The sequence below is a fragment of the Dromaius novaehollandiae genome, chromosome 1 (genome assembly GCF_036370855.1).
Source record: "Dromaius novaehollandiae isolate bDroNov1 chromosome 1, bDroNov1.hap1, whole genome shotgun sequence".
Taxonomy (NCBI): domain Eukaryota; kingdom Metazoa; phylum Chordata; class Aves; order Casuariiformes; family Dromaiidae; genus Dromaius; species Dromaius novaehollandiae.
The window spans coordinates 30,071,907-30,098,436 of NC_088098.1; the positions used below are offsets into that span (position 1 = coordinate 30,071,907).

The window sequence follows — 26,530 nt, forward strand, 5'->3', positions numbered from 1 at the left end:
TAAATTTGTGTTTTTACTTCAGTCATGGGCTGTGTGTTCCTTTTGGACATTCTATTAAATGTCTTTGATTGAAATTAGCAGCTCACACTCTGGATGATAATCTAGATTTTTGAAATTCTGTATATCAAAATAAATATACTGGAAAATAAAAATAAGAAATCTTCACTTCAATGAAGTGAATGGAAACAAGCTTTTTCCTTCTGAAATCTTATTAAGAGTTATTCTCATATTAATCAAAATAATTAATAATTTTCCACTGTGTACTGATACCAATGACAGTAAGAATTTGTTTTACTTAGTTGTATTCTGTAGCAAGCACTCTTCTCTATTTCCTTTATTTGTTCAGTTATTTTTTAATCTATATGTATATGTATACATAGGTTTTCCACTCTTCTAGTTCTTCTGCACAACAGAATTGATGAGTTTACTCTAATGTAACTTTCTTTGCTTTATAGTACAGTTAACCTGAAATAAATGGATATGAAATGCAGGGGACTGAGGGGTCCTTCATTTAGTTTAGAGTTACTACTCTTTTTTGTGTGTGCTATCCAGAAATAGTGCACGCATTTAAGTAGTATAGGAATTTAGATAGTGCATTTAGATAAGAATTATGAAAATGGGTATAAGTATTTCATATTTTTTAAAATTGTGCAAGATTTAGGGGTTTTCCAAGACTTTAGTCCCAAATGCATTTTTCTTTCTGATATCAAGAATCAGGAGAAGATTGTAAATGGCATAGAATGCTTAATTCACAGACTTGCATTCCCTGGAATACAATTCAGATTTCCAGAGTCAAAATTATATTGATGCTGCTGTCAGTGAATCAGGCCAGGAAAGCCACACATACGTCAGCTTTATAGCTGTAATGTGCAAGTAGTCCATATACTGTTTTTTTCCTAGGTTTCCTAACTTTTTCAGGTAGTTTGTTCACTTAGATTAGTTCCTCTGTTCTTCTTATCTTTGGATCTCCACAAGTTTTCTTGTTTCTAAAGGAACTGTGTGCATTTCTAGGGGACAGAATATGTAGGCCAATATACTTTATATCGATTGTGAATAAGAACATTGGAGAGATTATTTTTATATGGTCTAATTATTAAAATTATCAGAACTGAAACAGACACCTCATATCTAAACAAAAATGTATTTAATGTTCTAGTTAGTGCTTGCTTTTGTGACACCAGTTTAACTGTGTATTATTTTGTCTTTCTCTGTAGGTCACTGATATGATGCTTCAGGACAAACCCTACCCAGACTGGGGAAAGTCTGCCAGAGCTTTCTGGAAGAAAGGAAACATTAGGATCATTTTATTCTGGTAGGAAAGGAGTAAAATCTAATTATTGCAAATGAACCTTGTGCGGAACATCCGAAAATATATCTTCTAATTCTCTGTGGCAGGAAGAGATATAAAGGGAATACATGCTAAGAAAGAAAAATGGAAAAAATGAAGCTTTGTCTAACACAAAATCACACAGTAAAAAAAGCTATATATAGATGAACCATTTCTAATCAAAATATTTGATGTAAAAATCTAATTTTAAATTGATTTACCGTGTTTCTTTTACTCTATCCTTGTAACTGTTGTAACAGAGTTGCAAAATTTTTGCCATATGTGATATTATTTAGATGTCCAATTGTCAGTCCTTGTAATCAAGGTAAGTAGATATGTAAATGTCTTTTGTGAGCTTAGAACTAATTATAATAACTTTGAATCCACATTTGAATGGCATTGCAAATGGTGAGTCAGCCCTTATATTATTAAGAAAAATATTAAAAAATGGATTAAATGAATACAAAATTGCAAGGAGTAAGTAGTTATTTTGATCCCAAATGTATCCTGTACCTGGTAAATTCAAACCAAGTGGAACTACTAAAACAACATGAACTATGACAGAAAGAAAAGGAAGTAGAAAGTGTATAGTCTAAGAGGCAGTCTGAAGACTGTATAGCTAAAGATGAAAGAGTTTACAAAGATAATTTTCACATACTTCAGGAACAGAAAACTTATGAAAATATCATTAGACCTGCTGTTGGGTAAAGAATGAAGAGAGACATGTAGAAAGATGTGTTACAGAGAAGTCAAGATATATTTACATGTATTCTGCTACAGAATATGCGAAGAGATATCTATACTAGTAAGGATTAGATCTATTAAATTAGGACAATTAAGTGAAGTACTAAGAGAAATTTAAAGACTAAAGAAAGCAGCATTGGATGGCTGACTGGCTACAAAAAAGATTTATACGGAACTGAAGGGGCTGAGCTGATGCAAATTTTATTAACACCTAATTGCCTGTTGAAAAACTGAAGATTAATACATGTTGGACCTTGGCCTTTATTTTGTTTTTACTGCTTTGTTCTGCATCCTAGATTTATCCTACTGGCTAGTAAGTCTTATGTCAGTATTAGCTAAATGGCTGGAACACGTCATTAATAATAGAAGTATGAACAAAACTCTAGATTAAATCCTACTAAAAGAAACCAGACTAGCTTTGCTGACAGAAGACCTTCTGTGATCTGTTAGAATTCTTTGAACATGTCATCAAAATAATTGATGAGGAAGAAATGCTTGATCTAATTTATTTTGGACTTTCAAAAGGCTTTTGACAAAGTTCCTCACTGAAGGCAATTAAAAAAACTAGTTAGCCCCATGGAGTGTACTGAAGTCATTTAGGAATCATCTAAGAAATGTGGAATGAAAGCTATAAATAAAGTAGTAGTTTTCTGCTGTGCTGGTAAGAGTGGGGAGCCCCATTCTTTAATGTTAGAAGTGTTCACTATTTGTATGCATGATGTACGTTAATGGCATGGCAGATTTTAAAGATGAGGGAAATAATTTTAATTAACGCATGCTAGCATTTAAGAGAGATCTTAGCTAAGTGAAGAAATAGCATGATTGATAAGTCAGTTATGCTGAGGGGCTCAAACAACTTGTCATCATCGCAGGAAGCGCAGTGGAAGTTTCTGTTTCAGTGTGCTAGAGTGGCAAAATGGTAAAGCGGAAAAATAAAAAAAAATGCTCAGATACATAAAAAATGAGTTAGCAATGATTATGGTGTCATTTGGTTAAGTCTGTAAAGTGCCTAGAAGATCACCGAGTTTTGTTTACCCTGGTCTAACAAATAGCCTTTTCTAACATACTGGAAAGAGAATAATTAGAGTCAAGAAAAAATGTAATTATACAGAAAGACCGGAAGAAGAGAAGAAAGGAATAAATGCAAGGTGACATGATAGAGCATATTCTTTTCAAATTTGTGTGCCAGATATGGACAACATTAAAACACTATTAAAGGTACATTAATATTGCTACAAAAGATGTTTTGACTTCTTGTGGTCTGGTAGGTTATAAATTTGTATTCGCTTTTCAAATAATATTCACATTAAAAAATTCTACCAGAAGTTTAAAATGGAAGTAAAGTAAAAAAAGATTTTCATGCATGATTCTCATAGTAAACAGTATGCTTAATGAGGCTTTAGAATCCTAAAAGGTGACATAAATGCTTTTATTTTTACCTTTAGGCAGTGAAATAAAATTGCCCTAGGCAAGATTCTACATTGTGTACAGACATTATTTACGTAGTGCATTAGTAATAGTAGACTTTTTTCCTAATGATTAGGAAAAATGGAGGGGAAGCGGATTAAAGTATCGATAATGTTATGCACGTTGAAGTGAGGTATTTGTATTTCATTTGCTGTTGCTTAACTAGTGTGATGTAAGCAGACTCATTTCTGAAATGTTCTCAATGAAGCATCCACAATGGTGTGTGCTGCACAGATACTGGGGTGCCAAAATTTGTTTATTCAGGACATTTCTTAATGGCACACCTGTTTAATAGAGATAGTGTAATTCAGTGCACAGTATTTTAATTATTCCAAATACTAGATAGGTGATGCACTGTGTACATTGGTTGACGAAATGAAAATATTAGATAGACATGGGGCTTCTTTTTCTGGTAACTTCACTTATATTTTCAAGTTTTTTCTTTGTAAAACTAGAAAATCTCTATGATAAAGCAACAAAGACAGGTGGACTGTCATAGGGATGAAGACACCATCCACTTTTTTTTCAAGATTGGACATGCAACTACTTTGTATTTCTCCTTTGGAAATGTTTTCAGCTCTCAAATGCAATTAAAGTAATTAGTGAAGGCTTTGATTTAGCTTATCATCTCCTGTTTTAAATAATTCCCTGGGAATATTATCAGCAACTGGTGCTAGATTGTTCCGGAGCCTTCTGGCTGCCTTTTGAATGTCCTCAGCATGTAATTCTTCCACAAACAGCTCAGCTAGCTCAAAAATGTCCATTCTCTATTTGCCTTAGTCTACCCCATCTCTAAAGAGTTCACTGAAGTGCTTTCTACCTTTTTTACAATGGTTTCTTTATAATTAAAAGATCTCCATTTTAGTCATTTTCCGATCTGCTCACTGGCTCCTCCACACAGAGACACTTCCGTGTAATGCTGTTAGATTCTTCGTGACACTGTATGGAGAGACAGACACATTTTCTTGCAGATTTAAGAAAGCATGTTGGCAAGATGACTTTTAAAAGCGTAAACTAAAAGAGAATCCTAAAAAAAAGAGAAGTATCTGGAATCCTAGTAAAATTATTAATATAATACAGCCACGTGTTTGGATTTAAAAAAAAAAAAGGCATATATCAATAAGGAGTTAAATATCTGCACCATCTGGCATTCGTATGAGGCCATGGTAGAGAGACAACTGTCTCCAGTGCTCTGTGGTGAAATTATGAGTGCAGACTGAAATAGAGTGGTTTATATTTTTGGATATATTGATAATTTGGCTATTTTAGGAGAGACAAATTATATATGACAGATGTAGAGTGGCGTTTGAAAGAAGCAGGAAGAAAAAAAGGTTTTTAAATAAAGCTCTGGGACAAGACTGACTACAAGGCAATAACAGTAGCTACTGATAAGTTAAATAAATACCTTAGAACTCCGTTATTTTTAATGTTTGAATATTAGAGGAGACACAGACAGAAGCACAGTGTTAGAAGACTGGGTTTTTTGCAAATAATTTATGATTCTCCCTGGAACAATGAATAACTCCTACCTAGACTGAAGGTCTCTTTTTATAAGGATGTGAGCCCACTTGTTAAGAAAAAGAAAGGCAACTAAATACTTTAAAGAGTAAACTACAGATGGAAGAGAATAATGTTAAGAGAGTTTATGAATAATTATTAAAAGCAAATCAAATAATTAGTTATGAGATCTCTGTGAAGAATAATTGCACTAAAATCATCAGAATGCCTTGGCTGTGCATGTGGTTAGGTTAGTGGAAGAAAGACCAGTATGCTTTCTCTTGGCATAACTGTTTCAGTATTATTTTTCCTCCAAACTTTGCTAACAGAGGACAGATTGCACAGAGCAAGACATGAGAGTTCCTCATGTGAACTTTTAGCAATAGGGAAAAACAGACTATCAACAGAAAGAAATGGTAGCCAACTCGAAGAGAAGACAAGGAGTGCTAAGGTCTGTAAAGCCAAGAAAAAAAAGGATTTATATGCAAAGGTATGTTATCAAAATAGTGGCACTCAGAGACAATAGTGGATTGTGTAGATAAATATTAGTTGCAGAAAGGGTTACAGAATAATATTTTCAAGCTGAAAATTTGAATATGCTAGTAGCAGATTGGAATTCATTTCTATGATATGCCTGGCTGGATATTCATTGAGTGTGTATGCAATGATCAGTCTTCATTGGTGCAATAATGTGTCTGTAACATAGGACTCTTGCCTGAAATAATAGAGGACGTAACAACATAGGAAAAAAGTTAGTGCGGAGAATTGTAAATCTGGCAGTATTTAAATTTGCAAGCTAAATAATATTCACTTAGTATATGTTTCCATAACCAATTTTTTGTTTTCTTTAATAAAACCCAAAACTGCACATGCTCAAAAATGTATGTTGGTAATCACTACACTTTGATTCAGCAAGTTGGTAATACACTTGTAAAAGGTTTTATTCAAATTAATTGTTCAGAATTGCTACAAGGTGCTAAGTCATTTACATATGTTATATTTATAGAGGATTATGTTAAACATGGTTTAGTATGGGTTTTCTTAATTCAACAGTATTTTGTACTGTGCAAGTAGAGGAAACTTCCTTATGAGATAGATAGCGATGTTTCCAGCACAGAAATGAAATTTTAGTTTCTTAAAGTGATTTTCTGTTATATGCTTAATTGAGTGTTTGGCTTGATAAGTTGTATTTTCATATTCTGTGCTTTTACAGTCAAGATGATAAATGCATACTGGACAATTACATTCTTGCTACGTATATGAAAGTAATTTGTATATTTGTTTGAAAAGACAGCTTCTTAAAATATCCATTGTTTTCATTATGGGCTGCACTGAGAAAAAATAATTAGACATTATAGCTTTGTCAACCTAAATTAAATACTAAACCAAACAAAACAAACCTTTCTTTAAATTTGAGTAAAGGTTTTTGTTACAGTGCAATCCTACAAATACAACCGCACAAAACAAAATATTTAGATATATGTATTTTAGATATACACACACATTATTCGCCCCCTATTTTGGTTTGGCCATTAATTCTTTCATTCTTAAATATTTTCTCTTGCGGTAGGATACTCAGTACTGAACTGACACCTAGAATCATGTAGAAGGGGAGGCAGATTTCCTGGTAAATAGTATAAATCATTTGACAGTATCCTTGTTCCCAGTATATCTTTTATCCTTATGCTATAGTCAAAGTGAATAACTTTAATTCAGACTCCTCATAAACAAGTCAACAAGTAAGTTCCTTGCTATTTCCTTTCTGTCTCAATACATATTACAAAAGATTCACTAATATCCTTCGTAAAGGATTTATGTTGCGTAATCTGACTACTAGTCTGGGCAAACATTGTTAAATGTATTCTGAGAGGATAAAACTGTCCATGTATAGTAATTGTTACATTTAGTCTGGAAATCAAGAAGTAACATTTGATTACCATTTCTGAAGAGGTGACTAAAATGTTTTCAGTAGCATTTATTTAGTTTCTGTGCTAGGTATTATGAGGAAAAAACATTATAAGATCACAATTAATTAACATGAAAATATATTGAAAAAAAATCATAATTCAGACCAATGGGCATTCCTTCATACAAATGGTACTTCTTCAAGGTTTCTACTTCCTCTTCATTTTCGTTTTCCCATCCTATACTATATTATCTGAACAGACTGTATTATCTTAAATACTCATTCAGACTGATTTTGTTCAGACCTAAATCTGATCCCATGCAGACTCTTTGGTTCAGGTCCTAAGGAATATTTTCCCATTTTGATAGCAAAGTGCTTTTACACTGTCTATTTTGGAACAGTCACAGTGGTGAGATCTCACCAGAACAGTTCAAGCTTGACAAGCACATGAGTCAGACCCTTTTTGGGACCTCATTCTCAGATGCCTTCCCCCAACTCCTCTGTTCATGGAGACCACCGGTCAGCAATTCAGCATTCTCTCATCAGCTGGCTCTTATCCAAGGATCATTTGTCCTCAGCTGGAAGAGTTCCTCCGTCCTCCTCTAAGATGATCCTGCCTCCCCACTGATTCCCAGTACAAGCAACAGCTCCAGTCTGTGGCAGAACATATCTGTCCTTTTGCTCCCTCCCTTCCTCCAGCACAGCAATAGCCCCAAACTCTGCCTACGTGTGCGAAAGCAAGAGGGAAAAGACAAAGCAGAACTTTGGGCTCTGAGTCATGTGTGGTGGCTGGCTTCCAAGATAGCATTTGCTGCTGTAACATCATGGACTGCCTCAACTTTTCCCTGGCTTTTCTAGGAAAAGACAAGGAGAGAGAAGTATCCTAGGAAATGTATTCATTCAACAGGTTGTCCACTGGAGTATGCTATTCGCGGACTAGTAATATGCTGTGTGAGAGGTAGATGCTTTGCGCAGCATTACTTATGCATGAGCAGGGAGAACGTACCCATATGTAAGGGAGTGTATGCGAAAGTCTCCCATCTGTCTCCACCCATCAAGGAAGAAATTTGTATCTTGACTGTGCCAGTCTATATTTGGAAGGGCTGTATCATGCATTTTCCCCCACTCTATTTGTGACAGGAGGAATGGTGAGAAGAATCATTCTTCATCTCAGTTTTCTTCTCAGAAGGAAAAGCATTTCAGTGAGACAAAATCAGGCTTAGGGAGCTTTGAGATATCAGATTAAAAAGATACGATCGTTGTGAGATCAGTCTAGCATGAAGATTGTTTGTTATTTGTCTTGTTCAAGTTACATAAAGTGATCTCATCCTCTTAATTTTTTCTGATGGAGAGTCCTACAGATGGAGCAAAAGATACATTGTTTCTAGCTTGTATGAATAAAAGAATAAGAGAGGGAGCATGAGTGTAGCATGGCAGCTTTCCTCTCTCATATGACATGGGACACCTGCATGCACACAGGCATCCACACATGCAAACACCCTAGACAGTAATAGAGGTGAGAGAGAGAGATTTCTTAGCACCCTTTGCACAAACACCATTCCCCTGATGGGTCTAGTGTTGAAACATTTCATGTCCTAGAGCGGTAAAAGAGATTTATGGAGCACTCAGTCTGTTTGAAAGGCAGTTACAGACGATGGAGGGAAGAAGCATCCATTAGCTACAGTGGGTTTTGGATCGGGCCCATAAATGTCACTTTCACCTTTTTGGATTTGGCTTAAATTCTTTGAACTGCTGTAGTACATATGTATTTTATACCATATCTTTTCAGTTGCTGAGCCTGGTTTAAACCTTTTGAGCTGTATTTGGTATCTGCTTGCAATTCAATGGCTGATAGCCTGTTAGAAAAAGAGACTGTTTTTATTCCTACATAATTGCTAGATCCCTAAGTATAGCCTTCATAATTGGATGGATATGGCAACCCATCTTCACCTCTTAAAAAGTACATTTTATTCTGTTCCTGTTAGTGAGCAAGAGGTATATCATGAACAGTTACTAAAAATATTTTATCCAATGTGTAGCTTTAATAAAACTTCTTAAAGTGCAGCGTCTGCAATGTTTCAGTAATAATGGTCCTTCCAAATGAAAATACTCCTTCACAAAATCACATTCTTTGCCAAAAACTGAAAACTTCTAATTCTTAAATTAAAATTTTCCTTAGCAGGTTTCAAAAGTTCCTTTTTTTTTTTTTTTTTTTTTTTTTTTTTTTTTGAAATAGGCAGATACAATCCTCAGATCAGGTGCAGGGCCAGTTTAGAAGGGCTGTTGCAGCAAGTCGTCTTTGAGCACTTCTCCTCACTTTCAGCAGACTTTTTGCTGAACAGGAGACATCCCTACTTCCACTCAGGCCCCATGGAAGTTTTTCCTGGGGGACAGCAGAATCACTGATGTGCCTGGTCATTCTGTCAGTGCCCTCTTTCTGGTTAAGTGCTTTCCCCTCCTGTCTCTTCCACAATATAAATCCATTTGTTGTTTGCAAAAGCATCTTTGTCTATCATCGGTAACATTTACTGCTTCTAGATCCACTGTAAAAATAGGATGAATATACCTGTCAGAATATAAGCAATTATGTGATCATGCAGGCAGAAAAGATACTGAAAGCTAAAGTATAGCAATATGTAACCTGCTAACTGTGACTGCCACCCCAATACAGAAATTCGGAGTATTTCAATGGGATCAGCATACACACTGTGGACAATTAAGCACACAGAAGAAAACTAGATTTCAGATTATCAAGGCAGGAATTCATTGTCTTTCTTCCTGACATCAAGGTGCAGAGGGCTGATAAAATCCTAGCCCAAAACTTTGTTCGGATGACTCAAACTTAAACTTCTTAGGACCAGCTTTAAAGAATCCATCAAACAAAGACAGGCTGCGTATAGAAGATAGAGTTGCAGGCAATGGTTTTACACAGGATCTGAATTCCAAAAGCCCACAGAATTCAGTGCAGGTCAGAATATGAGTGCTTCGGCTGCCAGTGCTTGCAGCCATACATAGTTCACAGACTTTGTGATGGCTGTACTCCAAAAATCAGTTCAGTTTTATAAAATAAATGTGATTATTAAAGCAATTAAATTATTTCCCTTCCTGGAATGCTGGAGTACTTTTTCTTAATTGTATTTCTCAGTAATGGTACATTTAAATTTGTGCATTAGAATTTGCAGGGGTGTTTAGCTCACTCCTGAATCATGTTCTTTCCCATATTCCTATATTTCCCATATTCTTCATTACTGAGTATTTACGTATTCTGGATTGGAAAGCACACTGGAATGCATGCAACTACAAACTTTTTTATCCAGGCAAAGATTGCAAGAAATGTTGATCATATCAAAATTTCATTGGTTTTCAGATGCATGTAAAGTCACCAGTCCGTTACTGCCTGTGCCTGGTGAAAACCAGTTCAGAGTATATCTGCTTTTAGAGCCTGTGGTTTTCATTTGTAGCTGAAAGCACTAGTGAAATTGTTCTGTTGAAGTTAGCAAAATTGTTCAATGGTGGGGACTGACAATGCCGTCCCATGGGACACACTGGATCAGATTATTAGCTTGGATAAATGGCTTTCATTGGAGGAGGAGATAGTAGTTGTCATCCATTGAAGATCTGATTAAAAATGTTTTATTTCTTTGGACTTCCTGATGGTCCTTGATGACGTGACTTCTGCTTTGTCTTGGACATAACAGAATTTTTAGCAAAATTCTATTTACGGATTCAATTCTGCTGGTGCAAAGAGGCAAACAAAGAGCAACAGAATAACAGTGATTCCAATGGAAGCATACGCTGAGATCTAAAGTGCTGCACAGGGATATAATGTGGCCATACTTCTGCTCAGTTCCTTTTACTCAGCGATGTTTTAAAAGAAGGGGGAAATGGTTTGATGGTTACATCCAAATTGAGTTGTTTAGGGCTAACAGAAAAATGTGAGCATGTGGGCATGAGAGTCTGTCTATTGCAAAGACTGGAATTAAAGATGGAGGAGGAAATAATGACTTAAGTGCTGTCAGACTTGCGCACCTATTCCATTCTGTCCCATTCAGATTCTTCTGCCCCAGTGACCACTATCAGAATTCAGTGTCAATTAAAATGAAAACTTGATTAAAACAAATGTTTCAGGATGTGCTTAACGTAGCTATAAATATGAATGTGCATATGATTAATTAGTTCTTGTATGAGATCTCCATCTAGAATGTAAGCAGCATTTCTTTTGTTTCTTACTTGCTTTTCTACTTTAAAAAAATCAGTAGGACTGTTAAATTAAAAGAATTTGCTGACAGCTGTCTACATTGAGCTATTCAATTTTAAAATATCTCTTTTAGCCTACAAAGAATAATGAGAATATTGTGGCCATATTTTTATTTCAAATAATTGCATGTTGTCTGTCTATAATTGTGACAGTAGAAAAAGCAATAGCTAAAACAGAGGATAGATTAAATTGTCAATAAATTCATTTGTTAACAAAAGATGCCGTACAGGACACTTTGTTTCATAACATATCTTGATACTTTGTTGTCTTTTCTGGATCTTTTTTATTTTTTTTTAGCAACACTAAAAAATCATGTTAACGGTTAAGTCCTTACGATAACAGATACTAGTTAACTTTCAGACCACACATATTTGAGGTCAGAACAGAAAGTTTTTCGGTTCTGATGAGCATAATGTATTTGCCATACCCTCTAATCAAAGTCAAGAGCTTTAGTAAACAGCGTGTAAACAAAGCTAGTATCAATACAGTACAAAGTATTTTCCGTCTTTTCAGATTCTTTACCTACAGAAATGAATGACCTTCCCTTGAAGAAGACCTTGACTGTAATTTGCTGTAGTGTGCTTTGTGTTCCTGATTACCTTGGTACATTGGTGAGCCCAGTCCTCTTCCTAATACAGACAAAGAAGAAATCTCTGTGGATTTCAATGGGAAGGGCAGCAGCCTTTCTTGTGTGCGATGGCTGAAGGGCTAAAGCGAAGCCAGGAAACACAATCTGAAAAAATCTGTTCAGCCTTGAGAGAGGCCCATATCTTTGGAAGCTTTGTTTCTGATGCTCTCGTTCACTTCCCCTCCTCACTTCTTTTCTGCATATCCTACCAGAATCCACTAGTTCTGTCACAGAGCAACTTGAATCTAATTTAAGTAATGAATGTGTTACAATTGGGAAGGAAGGAGGCAAAGGCCAAGAAATAGTCAAAAGATTACATTAAAATGGAGGAGGCATTCATTTAAATTCCGTTATTTGCTATGACAGCTTTAGCTTATTCAAAGATATGCTGAAATAAAAAGAGTAAAATATTTCTTACTTTAAAGATGTTACATGCAGCTTTCTCCCAGTGCTGAACAAACTTTCTCTTTGAGATAGTGTGACTGTGTTAACTCCAGTGCAAGCTCTGAGGCCTGTGTAGTTTTTCGTACGCTGAGGAATTGCATGATGTATAAAATGGGTATGATATTTTTTCTTTTTCTTTTCTTTCTTGTTCTGGTTGGTTAGTTGCTCTTGGTATAGGTGGCTTAGTTTTAATTTTAATTGGAATTTACACATAATTGTTGGAACTTTAAATAAGCAAGTGCCCTGAGGTATCTCTATTACCAACTAAAACAAATAATACATTTAAGACTTTTAGTGAATTAATTTTGTGTAAGCAATCACCCATAGACATTGTTTCAAAACAAACAAATATTAAAAGTACCCTCATTTGGGCATGCCATTGTGCTGCCATTGCGCAGGCTGAGAACAAATGAACACTCTGCTCCGGAGAGGTTACAATCTGCAATTCTAATTTTAGAAGAAACATAACTCAGAGTTGCGTTAAATCCATCATGTACAAACACACATTCCCTGCTCAGGAAAGTAGTGTGTCAGTGAAAAAAAGGCCTTTGCCACATCCTCAGCTTCCAGTCGTTTGCAGGCTTTGACAGCTGACCTGACCTTGTTTATTGAAATATTCAAGGCCCACTGGCATAGTGCAGGATGCGTACATCTTGGAGGAGGAAATAAAGTCAGTCATGCTTTTAATGGGAGTAAACAAGCTGGAAGGATCATATTTGACTTTCACATGATAGATTGAGTTGATAGAGCTGGAATTTAGGTGGGAAACAATCATCTTTATACTGAGTAAATTTGATATGGACAATCATGGAGAAAAATTGCTCCTAGAATGGCAGTGTCATTTTTAGCGCATTAGTTCTCAGGATGAAACTTCAGTCAAAGGCAGGCCCAAATGTCATGTCTAAGCTGCTCTGCAATATTCTGTCGCACAAAGTCTAACACACTCATGCTACTATACTTTATAAATAAAATAGAATATGAATTCAAGCATTTCCCAGGGAATCTTCCAGTGTGTGATACAAGCTTGACCAAGCAGTATGAGCACATCTCTGTATTAAGGAAGTGTATTTTGCATGTAGCCACTTTTCATTCAGACTGTGATATAACTGATTTTAATTTAAATATCTAAAGTACTGAGGATTTTAAACTGTCTGTAGTTTTCAGGCTAACCACGAAGCAAGACAGTGCTTATGGAGATTTGCAGGGTTGTTTCCTCAGGGTGGTTTACTTAAGATTTGAGTTGGCACTGTTTAACCATACGTCATCTTTAATAACTTGAACAGGGAAGTTTTGCTTTCATAGTAGAATAATTTACACTTCACAATATAATCTCTGTTTGAACAAGACATTAAAAAAAATTTAGATTTTCCCCTTGCACATAGCTGAATTGATAAAATTATCTTAGGTTCTTTAGTTTTACCGTTATGCAACACAAAAAATTTATACTTTCTCCCAAAACAAATTAATTTACAAGACTCAACCACCAGATGAAAGCATCTGGTATGTAATAATATTTCAAAGAAGGTTTATGCTATGTTTCATGAAGATGGGGTGTTGTACTTAGAAAACTGTTTGAACTTCTGTTTAAAGTTCTGTTTACCAGTTTTTCGACCCATTGTATAATTTCCAGCCGTTATTACCTGAAAGGTGTCCTTGAGAGGAATTTTGGTGCCTTTAGTTAGAAGTAGCACTTTCACCCCACAAGATATTTCAGTGACTACTGTATATTTTGGCTGGTTTCAAGAAGCATACAGTCTCTTTTAATCTATACACAACCTCAATTAGTGTTCAGGTCAGTAAGTGGGAAGACATTTATGGAATCAATCATTTTGGGTTAAGGAGCACACATACTGCAAGCTTACTAATGGAATGGAAATAATGCCTGGAACATCTCCAGAACCGTCACAGTCTCAGTGGAGCAATTAAATATGTATGAAGAATGTTTGCAGTGAAGTTCAAACACATCAGCCTGAGGCTTATATTTTTGGTTTAATTTATTCACAGCCTTTCTGTGTACTGCTGCTTGATGGTCCAAAAACACTTCTGAACACTGTGCCTCCTGCATCGTGTTTGTATCCACTGACTGACAGATACAGTGACAGTTGCTATTTTTAATCACTGTCTCAGGAGCGAGGAGTAGCATCTGTAGTGGGAGAGTGCAGTGTTAGTATTCAGGTTAACAGAATTCTATTCATTAATGTTTTTGACATCATATGGGGAGTAGTCTTCAGAATTAATTCAGACAGTTTTTCTGAGAATGTTTGAGTATTTAACAAAACTTCTAGCCTGGATATGCTGGCATTATTAGGTCTTCAAATCAGAGTATTGCATGATATGACCTGTATACCATATCTTCAGATCACTACTTCTATCCTTTACAAAAGAACTGCTTGTACTATAGCTAGAGGCTGCTTTTTTATATTATCAGTGAATACTGGAGCTCTTTAAAAAGTTAGTGGTAATATTTCCTGATAATTACGGTTCTTTGCAAAATGTATAAAAGAATATCTGCTATTTCGAGGGTCAGTAAGTCTGCTCACTCTACTACTTTCAGTAATAAATAAACTCAAACTATTTGTGGCTTTATAAAGACTTTTTTTTAAAGTGCTTTTAGTGCCATCATTTGTCACTAATCAGAGCACACCAGCATATTGGTTGGTTCATCTGTTATCAAGTCATACACTATGAGTAAGTGGGATTGTCAGATATCTAAGCTTAGTGCTATTGACAAAGCAACTGAGCAAAGACAGCCTTTTAAAAGGATTACTGGTAATGTAATTACTTGTGGAAGATGTATGGATAGCTCCCATATCAGAACAACACCATCTTAATGTGTTATTCAAGCAATAACCTTAGTAGAATGAGAGCTTGTGTTCCAGTAATGGCATGCACTACTGATGGATAATTACGTGGTGAAGCAAAGGCATTTGTGTAAAGTGAACACTGAGCTGAAGCACGAAACATGGGGTTTGTTTCTTTTAACTAATTTTAACACTGTTACTGGAACAAAACCTACTTTCTAGTGACAGAGTAATTCTTTTTTGTTAAATGTAATGGAATTGGGAGGTCTTAGACCTCCCGGTAGACTTTCTTCTGGCCTGCAGAAAAATCTCTGTTTATACACCTACCTGAATCTATTATTGCTAATAATATCAATAATGTTTACAAAATATATCTGGTGTTAATGTGGCCACTGTTAGCAGAGATGCCAGGAGTATGTCACTTGCCCCAAAATCAAAGCAGTTTGTATAGAAGTTGAATCAATTTACAACCATAGAGTGAACGATCTTGATGTTGCAGAATTAAGGAAACCTCTGTGCTCGTGAGAAGTTGTAGTCAGTGGGTATTGATATCAGCTTTAACAGTCAAGATGATTGATTTTTCCTAGTGAGAAAAAACACCCCCATAAGTATACTGAAATAAGCACTTGACCTTCACCTTTTTGAAATCAGTGGTAAAAGCCCAGTAGTCTTCCATGAAGCTCTGATACTCTTGTAGATATTGACACCTTTTTTTTTTTCAGTTAGTTCTAGGGGAGATTTTTCCCCAGTTAGTTCTAGGGGAGATTTTTCCCCAGCATTTAACAAGCTCCATGGCACCCATGCAAATAGAGTTTTACAGAGTTTCAATGGCAGGTATGCTCTTTGATTAGTTTAGGCCTAAACTTTTCCTTTCCACACCTTTGATAATATTTCCCTCTTACCTACTTCACAGTGTTGATACATACCTTCCCATTACTCATTAAGCAAAATTCCCATCAAAACTAATTCTTCTAGTTTATGTTTTTCATTATGTTTTTTGTTTCTGCTTCATCAGTCTCCATTTTCTATCTATTTAGTGAGTTTGCTCTTGGCTTGTTGCTTTTCTTGAAGTTGTGTGTTCTGATTTTGAGCAATAATGATACTCATATCATTTATATCTTTAGGATCTTTTATCAGAAACCTGATCAAGTTATTTCTTATAAGAAATGGGAAAATAATCTGGCTTTATGAATTAAAATGTTGCATTTGTACCTTTTGTAGCATGCAGTTTTGAACTATAATGTGTATTGTGACAGCAGATTATGCCACACAGTAACAAGGTCAGATTAATAAAAGGATGCTCACACTTAGATCTAGATATGTGGTACTCAGAAATAGTGATGCATATAAAAAACATGTTTCACCCTTCTGGGAGAATGAATAATTGCCAAAATACTTATACCTTAATTATCTGAATTTACTATTCTATACTTGTATTGTAAACATCTAAATATATAAAAATGTCCCTTGAAGTTGACCTCCATGAGATTTGTGGGGCATGCACTACTTAGAAAATCAGACCGTTTAAATGCAATTGCTTAGCTGTAGCTGTAGGATCCTTACTTTAGACACAAGATAAAGCTGTAGTTTATTAAAAACACTTCCATAAGGTCTTTCCCTGAACCATGTGAAACTTTCACATATTTTAACTATCTGTCCATCCTGTTAAGCCATGTTGTTCATGAGCCATGTAAGCATGATGTTCATGATTATGCCTTCTGATCAGTTTGGAAGTAGAAGTGGGTCACAGAAATTTAGGAGACTATACCTCTGATTTGGGGAACGATCCCAAGACATGAACCAATATTTTGTAACACCTCTGTTCAATTTACCTTCCATTTTAATTTCTAAGATCATTCATGTTATTTGGATATGTGCAGTGTGGTTGCATGCTGTGAGTGAGGTAATTCCTGGCACAGGGACAAAGATGAAGCTCCTTGTCTCATTCTGCTGCCCGTCTTCAAGGACAAGGGCTAGGCTACTTCAGCTCCACAGGCCCTGGTACAGTGGCTATACCTTTATAGTTGTCACCTACAGAGCTGACAGCTACAGTGCGAGATGTGATTTGTTGTCCTTCTACTGCTACCCATAATGATTATAACATCCACTCCTTTTGCAGACTGCTTCCTTTGAACAGCTAAAAAGCTTACAAACTCCCTAAATGAGCAGAAAGAAAGGTCAATATTATGCCATTTGCAAATTCTGATTGTATGGAGGTGATATAGGTAATACAATATTGGATCTGGGGTTTGGTTTATTTTAGGAACCTTTGGCATTGTGACATACCTGAGCTCATTAGAGCATCCACTGCCTATTGGAACTCAATTTTATCGTTCTCTCTGCAACATGAGCAAGCTGGGCGAGCATTAATAAGACTCTGTGTTGGCTGCAGATGTAACTATATTATAAAACAACCCAAAAATGAAGAAGCATTTCTATGTATTATATTTTATTACATTTTTTAGTAGTATATGAACTAAAACTAAACAATCGTTAACGGGCTTTAGTTTACAAAAAAACAGGCTTAAAATCATTATTCTGTAATGCAAAGTGCAAGAACATATGTAGAAAGCTCTTGGAAATGTTTTTAAACATTTCTGTTTTAAAGAGCTCCTAGAGCAGAGCTATTTTTAATCAAATTGATGTCATGGTAGTCCAAGGTGGGAGAATCTGTTAGCACAGCAGGCACACATTGCCAGCATACTGCATTAAGCAGCAGCTGAGTTTTTAAACAGCTTTCTTCAGTGATAAGGTAATGGTCCGTTCCAAACTTCTAGACATCATAAGCTGTTCTGTTATTACCTTTCTAAAAGAGATGTGAGGATGTTTGTCCACATGGGTAGTCCAGCTAGCAGATAGTCTTGATATTACAAACCGAATAATGAAAAGTTGTTTTTTTTTCCTTAGGAAACATGTGATATATAAACGCTCTTTGAATTCTGTCTTGTTTCCAGAAACCTTCATGTGCTCAACTTCGCCCGTTTGAACAGAGCAACAGAGCCTTTGCTAGTGTCATTCATTACAGATCCACGTGTCTCAAACCAATTAGATACTAATGTAACTCCAGAAACCTAAGTAGAATTCAACATGATTTGTCCCAGCTTTTAGATTTAAGCAAATTCAGCTGTGGGAAGCTATGATTTGATTGGTAGAGAAAGTGGAAGTAGTCAGTGGAAGCACTGTTTAGATTTTTTTTTATGTTGCCGCATTTTCTCAAGAGCAGCTGTAGCAGATCACACCCCAAATTGTTCTGCAATTCTTATTCCTACCACAACTGCTGGTTACCCCAGTTCTGTATAATCCATCACTGAAGCAAGCTTTAAATGTTAAATAGCATATGCAGATATAAGCAATCAGCTGTTATAGGGTTCATGGACATTATTCAAACTCAAATATTTCACAACACTTTGAGCGTCTCAAGCGTAAAGTCCATTCTTCCCTAAATCCAGCATTAAACTAACACCACCACAGAGGTGAAAACCTGCTTTAACTTAGTGAAGGCAGCCACTGCTTCAGATGAAATGTATTTTCCTTTTCCAGTAGTCATTGATGGGCTTACCATCCCAGAAAAGTCCTTGATAGATTTCTGATAATGGTTGGAAAGGCTAAGGAATGACTGTAAATCACATTCATCTTTCTAGGCCTCCTAACTAGAGATGACAGCTATTTTTTAAGGCTCCCAGGAAGAACGTAAAACCAAAAATCTCAGTGAAGAACTGGCCAAATTCATACTTCTCTAATTTTGCATATAGTCTGTGCAACCAAAGTTTTTCTCTAAACAGCGTATTTTACTGATCACCTTTAACTTTGGTTTTAGAGCAATTTAATGTCATCTCTGTACTATGACTGAATGATCTAGGGGAACACTGAAGACAATACTAATAAAGTTAACCAAAAAGACTAAACAAAGCTTTCCGAGAGACTGTATCGGTCCCAAAAGCTGTCTGTCATTTGACAGCCTTTGTGAAATGGATGTAGTTATTTGCACTGCCGAAGTCCAAAAACTTACCTGATTCCAATCTCTCCAAAAGTCAAAGGAGCCAAGTACATCCATCTATTCCAAATGCTGATTTGAGCCAAAGTCTCATCAACAATACAAAGGTTCCATGTTTTGAAGGAAGGTGAGGCACTGCAAAATATAGCCCTTCCAAAAGAATTCCTCTAGATGCTCCCTGTAGGTGCTTGCCGGAGGTGAATTGAACAATCATACAAGTGATGGGGATGCAGCCTGTAAGCTATTACGCTTGTCAAACACATACATGGAAGTATTTTGCAAGAAGAAAAAGGTTGTGTAGCCGCAAACTCAGGGAGACTGAATCCAAAGTGTTTAATGGAATAGATATTTAGCAAAATGTAGATCAGCAAAATATCTATTAAACTCAGGGTCTCTTTAGTGCTGTCTGGACTACCTTGAACTTTATGTAATGATGGAGGCAAAGCAAAAGTTGATGTAGTGTGTGGGTTGGTTGCCCCCATCTCTGGAAGGTTGGCTAGGTGGATTCCTAACCTGATCTGAATGGTTTCCTAGTGGATTCCTAACCTGATTCTTCATGGGTGTCTTGTTGCTGACAGCTTACCTAGTCCTTAGGCAGGAGAAAAGGGCTGTCCCCAACCTGTAGCCTGCCTTCTGATGAAAGACGTACTGTGGAGTTGTGTTGGACAGGCAAAAAAGATGTGATACCATCTGCTTTTTTCTTAATGCTTTCTGCAAGATGGTCACAACCCTAATGGAGAGATACACAAGAGCAGGAAACCAGTGGAGAAGCAACTGATTATACACAAGGCCCTGATACCTCAAGGCCACTGTTTGTACCTCAGAAAAAAATGGAAAAAAATGGAAAGCCTGTTTCCACTTGCTGTCAGTCACCACTGCCTGAACTCTGCAGTGTCATCTGACATTGGGCAGTGCCAAGTCCTGCAAGGCATTCTTGGCCATTTGTATGCATTCTAACTCATTCTGGCAAATTCTTCGCATCTTCACACCAGGGTCTTGCTAGTTGAAGTAAGTAGTTGAACTTACATTAGACATTGAAGAGACTGACTGAGGCTGGAAAGTAAAGGATAACAAATTATGAAAGGAGGAGCGGGAACTTTGCTTAGAACTTGTTTGGAGTTCTTCCAAAAAACTTCTTATTCTTTTTGAGGAAACTGAAACTTACAGAAATGCATCACTTTTGATTAAAGTTTCATTGAGAAATGTTTCTCATCTATGGGAGAGAATTTCTGATCAAAAACAGCGAGAGACCAAGTCTCCTCAGAGTAGCCAACAGCATGGCAATCAAATTCATGGGCACGAATATTAATCTGAGCCCCTGCACTTTATAATTAAGGGATTGTGTGTGTATCAGTCTGGGTTTACTGCACGTTTGCTGAATTCCCTGAATATTATTGCTTTTTATGGGATTGGTTAGTTTTCTGTTTACCATAGCAAGCTGGAAAAGTGCCCAGATTAGTCTCAGGATAGAACACAGGGCTTTTTCTGAAATACTGAAAAGTTTTTGTGTGAGGTGGAGAACCATTTCCTGACAAGCTCAAAGTTTAGCCAAATATGTATTTGGGCATCTTAGTGAATTCAGCCATATCAATTCTCAGGTTATTTGTGCTCCTTGCTGCTTAGAAGTTGCTTGTGGATATATGTATATTTTTACAGCACTGGGCATATAATTATCACAGTAGCACTGGTATTCAGAATGCGTTTTGGTGATTCTCGTTATAAGCTTCTTTTCAGTCATTCTTCTTTCTAACCATGTTCTGTTCTTGGAAATTTTGGAAAGAAAGGAGATCAAAATCACTGTAATCTGGATGTGAGTTTTGTTTGTCTTCTGAGAACATGTGTGCCTCATGCTGGAACTGGCTCAGCCTGTGGGAAAATGCACATACTAATTTTTATTTCCTGAGCCACTTTTGTACTGGTATCAGTTCTTCTTGAATCATCTGCAAAAAGTATTATATGTTACAGTTAATATCAAGTGAAGTTTTGAGTGCTTGCATTGGTAAAGTCTTAGCTGAAGCAACTATCACCTGAAATTCAGGAGTCCTATGAAAAAAAAAAAAAAAAAATCCCTTCTGTTTTGATTGTACAGATTTTTTCAGTCAGAACTGCAGTACTTTGGTTTGAAGCTAGGGCCTTTGCTGCTCACTTTTTCATTCATAGGTGAATAGGATTGCTTGTTGGATGATAGATCATGTTTCTTTCACAAACGTGAATGATGTATAACTAGTCTGCTTGGTTACTAGGACTCTTTTATTCAAAGAAAAATATCATAATTTCATAGGATAATTCAGGCTGGAAGGGGCCTCAGGAAGTCTCTAGTCTCCTGCTCAAAGCAAGTTCACCTCTGAGGTCAGACCGGATTGCTCAGGACATTTATCCAGTCAAGTCTTGACCACCTGCAAGGATGGAGCCTGCGCAGCCTCTCTGGACAACCTGCTCCACTGCCTGACTGGCCTCACAGGAAAAGATTTTCCTTATATTTAGCTGGAGGCTCCCCTGTTTCAGGCTGCTCTCCCTTGTTCTGTTGCCATACACCTCAGTAAAGATGCTGGCTCCATCTTCTTGCAACCTCGCCTCCCCCAGTAGGTGCTGGGCGGCTGCTGTCAGGACCCCACCAAAGCTGCCTCTTCTCTAGGCTGAACAAGCTCCAGTCCCTCAGCCTCTACTCACATTGCACTGCTCCAGCCCCCAACCAGCTTGGTGGCCTCCACATAAGCTTACTGATGTCTTTCTTGTATTGAGGGGTCCAAAACAGTGATATTGTGATATTCTGGATGTGAGCTAACAAGTGCTGAGAAATGGAGCTCATCACTTCGCTCAACCTACTAGCTGTGGTCCTGTTAATACAGCCCAGGGTGCTGTTGGCACTCTTTGCTGCTAGGGCATACTGGTGGCTCATGTCCAGCTTACTGTCCACCGGGCCCCCTTTCTTACTAATATAAAGTGTATACTCTTTGGAAATTTTTTAAGATAAAAACGCATTACTCAGAAAGAGAGTAAAGCTTTTTGGTTTTTGTTTTGGGGTTGTTTCATTTCAGAAATACATTTAATCATAATATAATCAACTTGTTAGATGAAAGAGCCTGCATTTATTCAGAGTGCTTTGGAAAAAAAAAACATTAAAGAGAAGTTCAAAACAATTGTAATTATGTTTTACTTTGATAAGGTTTGCACAAACATCATTGTAAAAGACACAGCACATGTTGATGAATGAGAAGTTACAAATTGTAGATATCTTGTTGTATGAAATCGAAAATAACAAGAAATTTCTTATTACATTAAACTACTGTAAGGCTAAAATATATAGCTAATGTAATCCAGAATGTACAAAGCTGTTAAACTCTTATGATTAGTTTATTCTGAGTTTGAACTGTACTTTTTAAATTTCATTGTGGATAAAATATATTGTATGAAAAGCAGGGAGAATATAAGTGTAGTATTATACAACATTCCCACCTGCTTTTATCAAAAGTTTTGTATAAGAGTGGCAACATGATAGCATCTGGTTAAGGACAACCTGTTGTGTATGTTCTGCATAGATAAAATCATCATCTGTTTTTGTCCTTAATGTTTTGTAACTCATGATCCCAAATATGGCTGAAAACTTTTTTTTTTGCCCCCACCTGTAAGGAAAATTTTAAGACTCTATAATATCAAAATGCTTTGCAAAATCATTTCAGTTTTTCTAAAATGTGTTTTAAAAAGCAAAAATCCCCCAACTTTGTAATGTAATTTTTCATTTGACCCTTTCTAAATACATCTTTTCAATGTGATTTTATTCAGAGGTGGGTTATGACAGTTCTTATAGAAAATGTATCTGTATTTTCAGTTCAAGCAGACTTTTCACTGTTTTCTTAAAAGAAATTAAAACATTGGAAACTGACTTCAATTTTGAGATTCATCTCAAGATTCAGGTGCCTGGGATTTATGTGCCTTGATTGTGGCTGTCAACATGCCAGCTCCTGCTGCAGCCAGTGGAGCTCTAGCCAACATAGACAAGGGTAGTTCAGCTCGTCCTGAGTAGAAACTTGCATTTGGTCATCTGAATCATTTTCTCAGATGGAGAATACAGACCTCACTGCCTGTATTGAATAGAGGTGGCATTCAGGTGCCGAAACATAGCCACCTGCCACAATTTGGAATGCTTTAGGGTATTCAAAAACTGCATAGGCCTAGCAGACTTGACATAGGACTCGCCTATGTCAGCGTGAAACCTTCTACCACAGCATCTGAAGGCCAAGCAAGATACTTCACAGTGCCCAAAATGACACTAAACATCTTTGTTCAGGCAACAAAATCCCATAGAACATCTCTATAGATGGTAATAACAGATTAGATATGCCAGCTCACAGGTGGATGTCTACAAAAAACACCTATGATTAAGTGTCTGACTGTGGAGCTGAATCCTTTATGAAGTGTTTTATTGTAGTTGAACTATACAAAACATAAAAATACTCTAGCGTTAAGAACCTGAATAATCAGTTATTCACATAGCTCCAGCCAAAATGCAGCAGACTTCATAACTGAGTTATGACAAAATTTGAGGAATTTAAATGCAGGAAAGAAGTATGAGTTTATAATTCCCTGAAGTACTCGTAGAAAACATTCAGATCCACAATGTTGCCTATGTAGAAAACCTTTGATCAAGACAAAAGTTTCATTAAAGCCAATTTATTCATTAAATAATTGGTTTATTAGTTCATTGAATTTTAGTATTTCTCTAAATTACATGTTTTTAATTGCATCTTCAACACCTTTTGAAAAATCCATCGGTGTTTCTTAAATGGACTATCTAAAAATCCAAATACCCCAGATCATTAGTAGGCTCAAAAATATGGTATAAAATGCATGCTTATGCTCTTGCCTGTTTTTAAAACTGCAATTTAATGTCACGTTTTACGTTTGGAAAATCAAGAAGGAACTGGTATATATCTCTATCTCTTGCTATAGATCTAAACAGCCTAATTTTAGGCTCTTAGAATAGCATTTCATTACCGTCTAAATGTATTGGAAACAGGAGTCGTCTTTTAAATGAAAAAACGTGTTGTATGTTTTTTCCATTTCAAAAGCTTTTTCCCGTTTTACATTGCAATGAAATGAAGACTTTACTGAGTATGTCATGATAAATGAGAAAAGGAGGCCAAGAAAATTATTTCTCATAATAGTTACCTGGGATGCTGAAAACATGGGAAACCAAAATCTCTGTTCTGTATGTTTTGGAATATGATCCTGTTCTTCTCCCCAAGGTGAATGGTAAGCCTCTAGTTCACTCTTACTAGGGACTGAAAATAAGATAAAAAACACTTCATAACTAGTCACTAAGGCACTCAGGATTTTGAAAATCTGTGTCCAGAAAGTTGACCTAATGTTTACTTGTTTATAAAAAGTAGAACAGGTCCAATTAGAGAGACTGACTGAATAATCCTGTATGGTATCTGAAAGCCTGGGGATTATGGCATTCAGCTGGTCTCTTTAGGACTGATATTCAGATTCCTCGTCTGAATCAGACAGAACTGGTATTTGGTCCCTGGTTTGCCTTATCTCTTGCATCTAAGATGCTGCTGTTAACTCCTGGCTCCTCAGCTGCAGTGAAGTGTAGGAACCATGCCCAATTCTGATACATCTTCCCTCACATTACAGAAATTAGTCCTTTCACTGGCAGGCAGCTTTATCCTAAGGCATATTCTGTGCTCTGAAAACAGCTCTGAAAATCTTTTTTTTGTTGTTTCTTGAGCTAGCTGTCTCCCACCCACCACCCCCTTCTGCTGATAGAGTAAATGATGTATCCATCAGAAAGTCAACCAGAGAAGTGACTTCCCTTTACTTTATATAGAACTGTTTTCTCAAAATACTTTCTGCTGGAGTTAGGCAATTAACTTCTAACTTCTGAAGCTGATCGTGGAGCAGAATTCTCTGGCTATAACTCATGTGAATCCTATACTACCTTGCATATGATATGTGTTGACTGAAGATGCTTTTACAAGCAAGACCATGAACTTTCTTAAACTGTTTTTCGTTTTCTGTGTCATAGATAGGAAATGGTATTTGAAACTTAACGCTTATGGCTGATGAGTTTAATTTAAATGAACTGGTGTTTGAAATAGATAACACTTTCATTTTAGTAAATTAATGGTGTGGCAAAAGGAAACTCAAAGATCCTTCTACCTGTAATAAAAAATGATGCTCTCTAGAATGCTAATATTCACCATATGATTACATTACCTAATCTGATTCATTTTATTCCATGAAACACAGTAAAATGTTTCCTCTGTACATTAACATAAATGTAATTTTAGATTTTATACAAATCTTTTTGCAAAAATCCCAAATAGCTCTGTAATCATATTGATATACTGTAATAGAATTACAACTGTGACAGTCTAAGGATATAAGCAAAGCAAGGTTTCTGGGAGAAGCAATATCCCTTCTTTGACAAACTGATGTAATTGGAAAATATAAACTAGCACTGCTTGTATTCACAAAACCATTTTTTATTTTTCTAAGCATATTGGATGTATAAAAATGCAGAATAAACAATTCCAGTTTTGCCAAAGTTGAAGCGTGCTTTATACTGTGTGTTGTCTGGTTTCTTCAGCTCACCAGGCGGAACAACTACAAGTACCGACTAGAAGACTAACTGTGACTGTAAGGTTCCCAAAATGTGCAGTAGCTGCTATTAATAAGCATTTATGAGCCAGTCCCAGCACAGAGGTCTGTTTCTTATTACCTATTCTAAATACAGAGTATTTCAGAACTAACAATTTCAGAACTGGTGTTTCAGAAGTGACAATTACCAGAAAATACTGAATTACTTACACATTGTTTCCTATTGTAGGATGAAAATTAGAAACACATACTGTTATGGCAATTTTTTTAAAAAGAATAATGCAATACAAAGTTGGAATTAAACAATATTTTCTTCTAATTGGTATTTAACTTTGCTTAATTAGGTCTTTTTAAGGGTAATCTACTTTAATATGCTTTCTCCCACTGACTTATGCCTGCAAATCATGCCATGTGGGCAGTTAACAGGCTCACTGAAATTTGGTAGCATTATTATTTCCACCACACATATATCCTCATCAGGAAAACAAATACCGTATTTTAATAAAAGAGATCTGGTATAATTAGATTTCCAGATATTCCTAGATGCTCAGTATGCATGACTTTCTTCTTCCAGGGTTTGTCTATGTTAGCAGTTCAGTTCAACTCAGGAGCACACTTTTGAAGTGGATGTCCCAGGCATCTCTCCAGCTGCATGTTGCTTCACATTGTGCGTTGATCTTGGAGAGTGCAGAAGGGATCCCTATGGGATGAAACAGAACTGAAAGGTGCCTGCCGGGACCCCAGCTAATGGGCTCCAGCTGCTGATGGCTGCTTACAGCCCACAGGATGCCTACAGTGTGAATATCAGGTCTGCAGCACCAACTGCTTCCACTTTACGGCACTGCAGTACTCTGTGAC

At 36.4% G+C, this 26,530-nt stretch overlaps 1 protein-coding gene across 5 annotated transcripts in view; it reads left to right on the forward strand.

Moving 5' to 3' along the window:
* TMEM117 (transmembrane protein 117) overlaps positions 1-26,530 on the forward strand; it is a 219,052-nt gene that overhangs the window by 141,545 nt on the left and 50,977 nt on the right. For all 5 annotated transcript variants that reach the window (XM_064508074.1, XM_064508076.1, XM_064508082.1 and 2 more), the window contains exon 5: positions 1,215-1,312. In XM_064508074.1, coding sequence (XP_064364144.1) covers positions 1,215-1,312 — 98 coding nt within the window. The remainder of the gene's footprint in view (positions 1-1,214; positions 1,313-26,530) is intronic.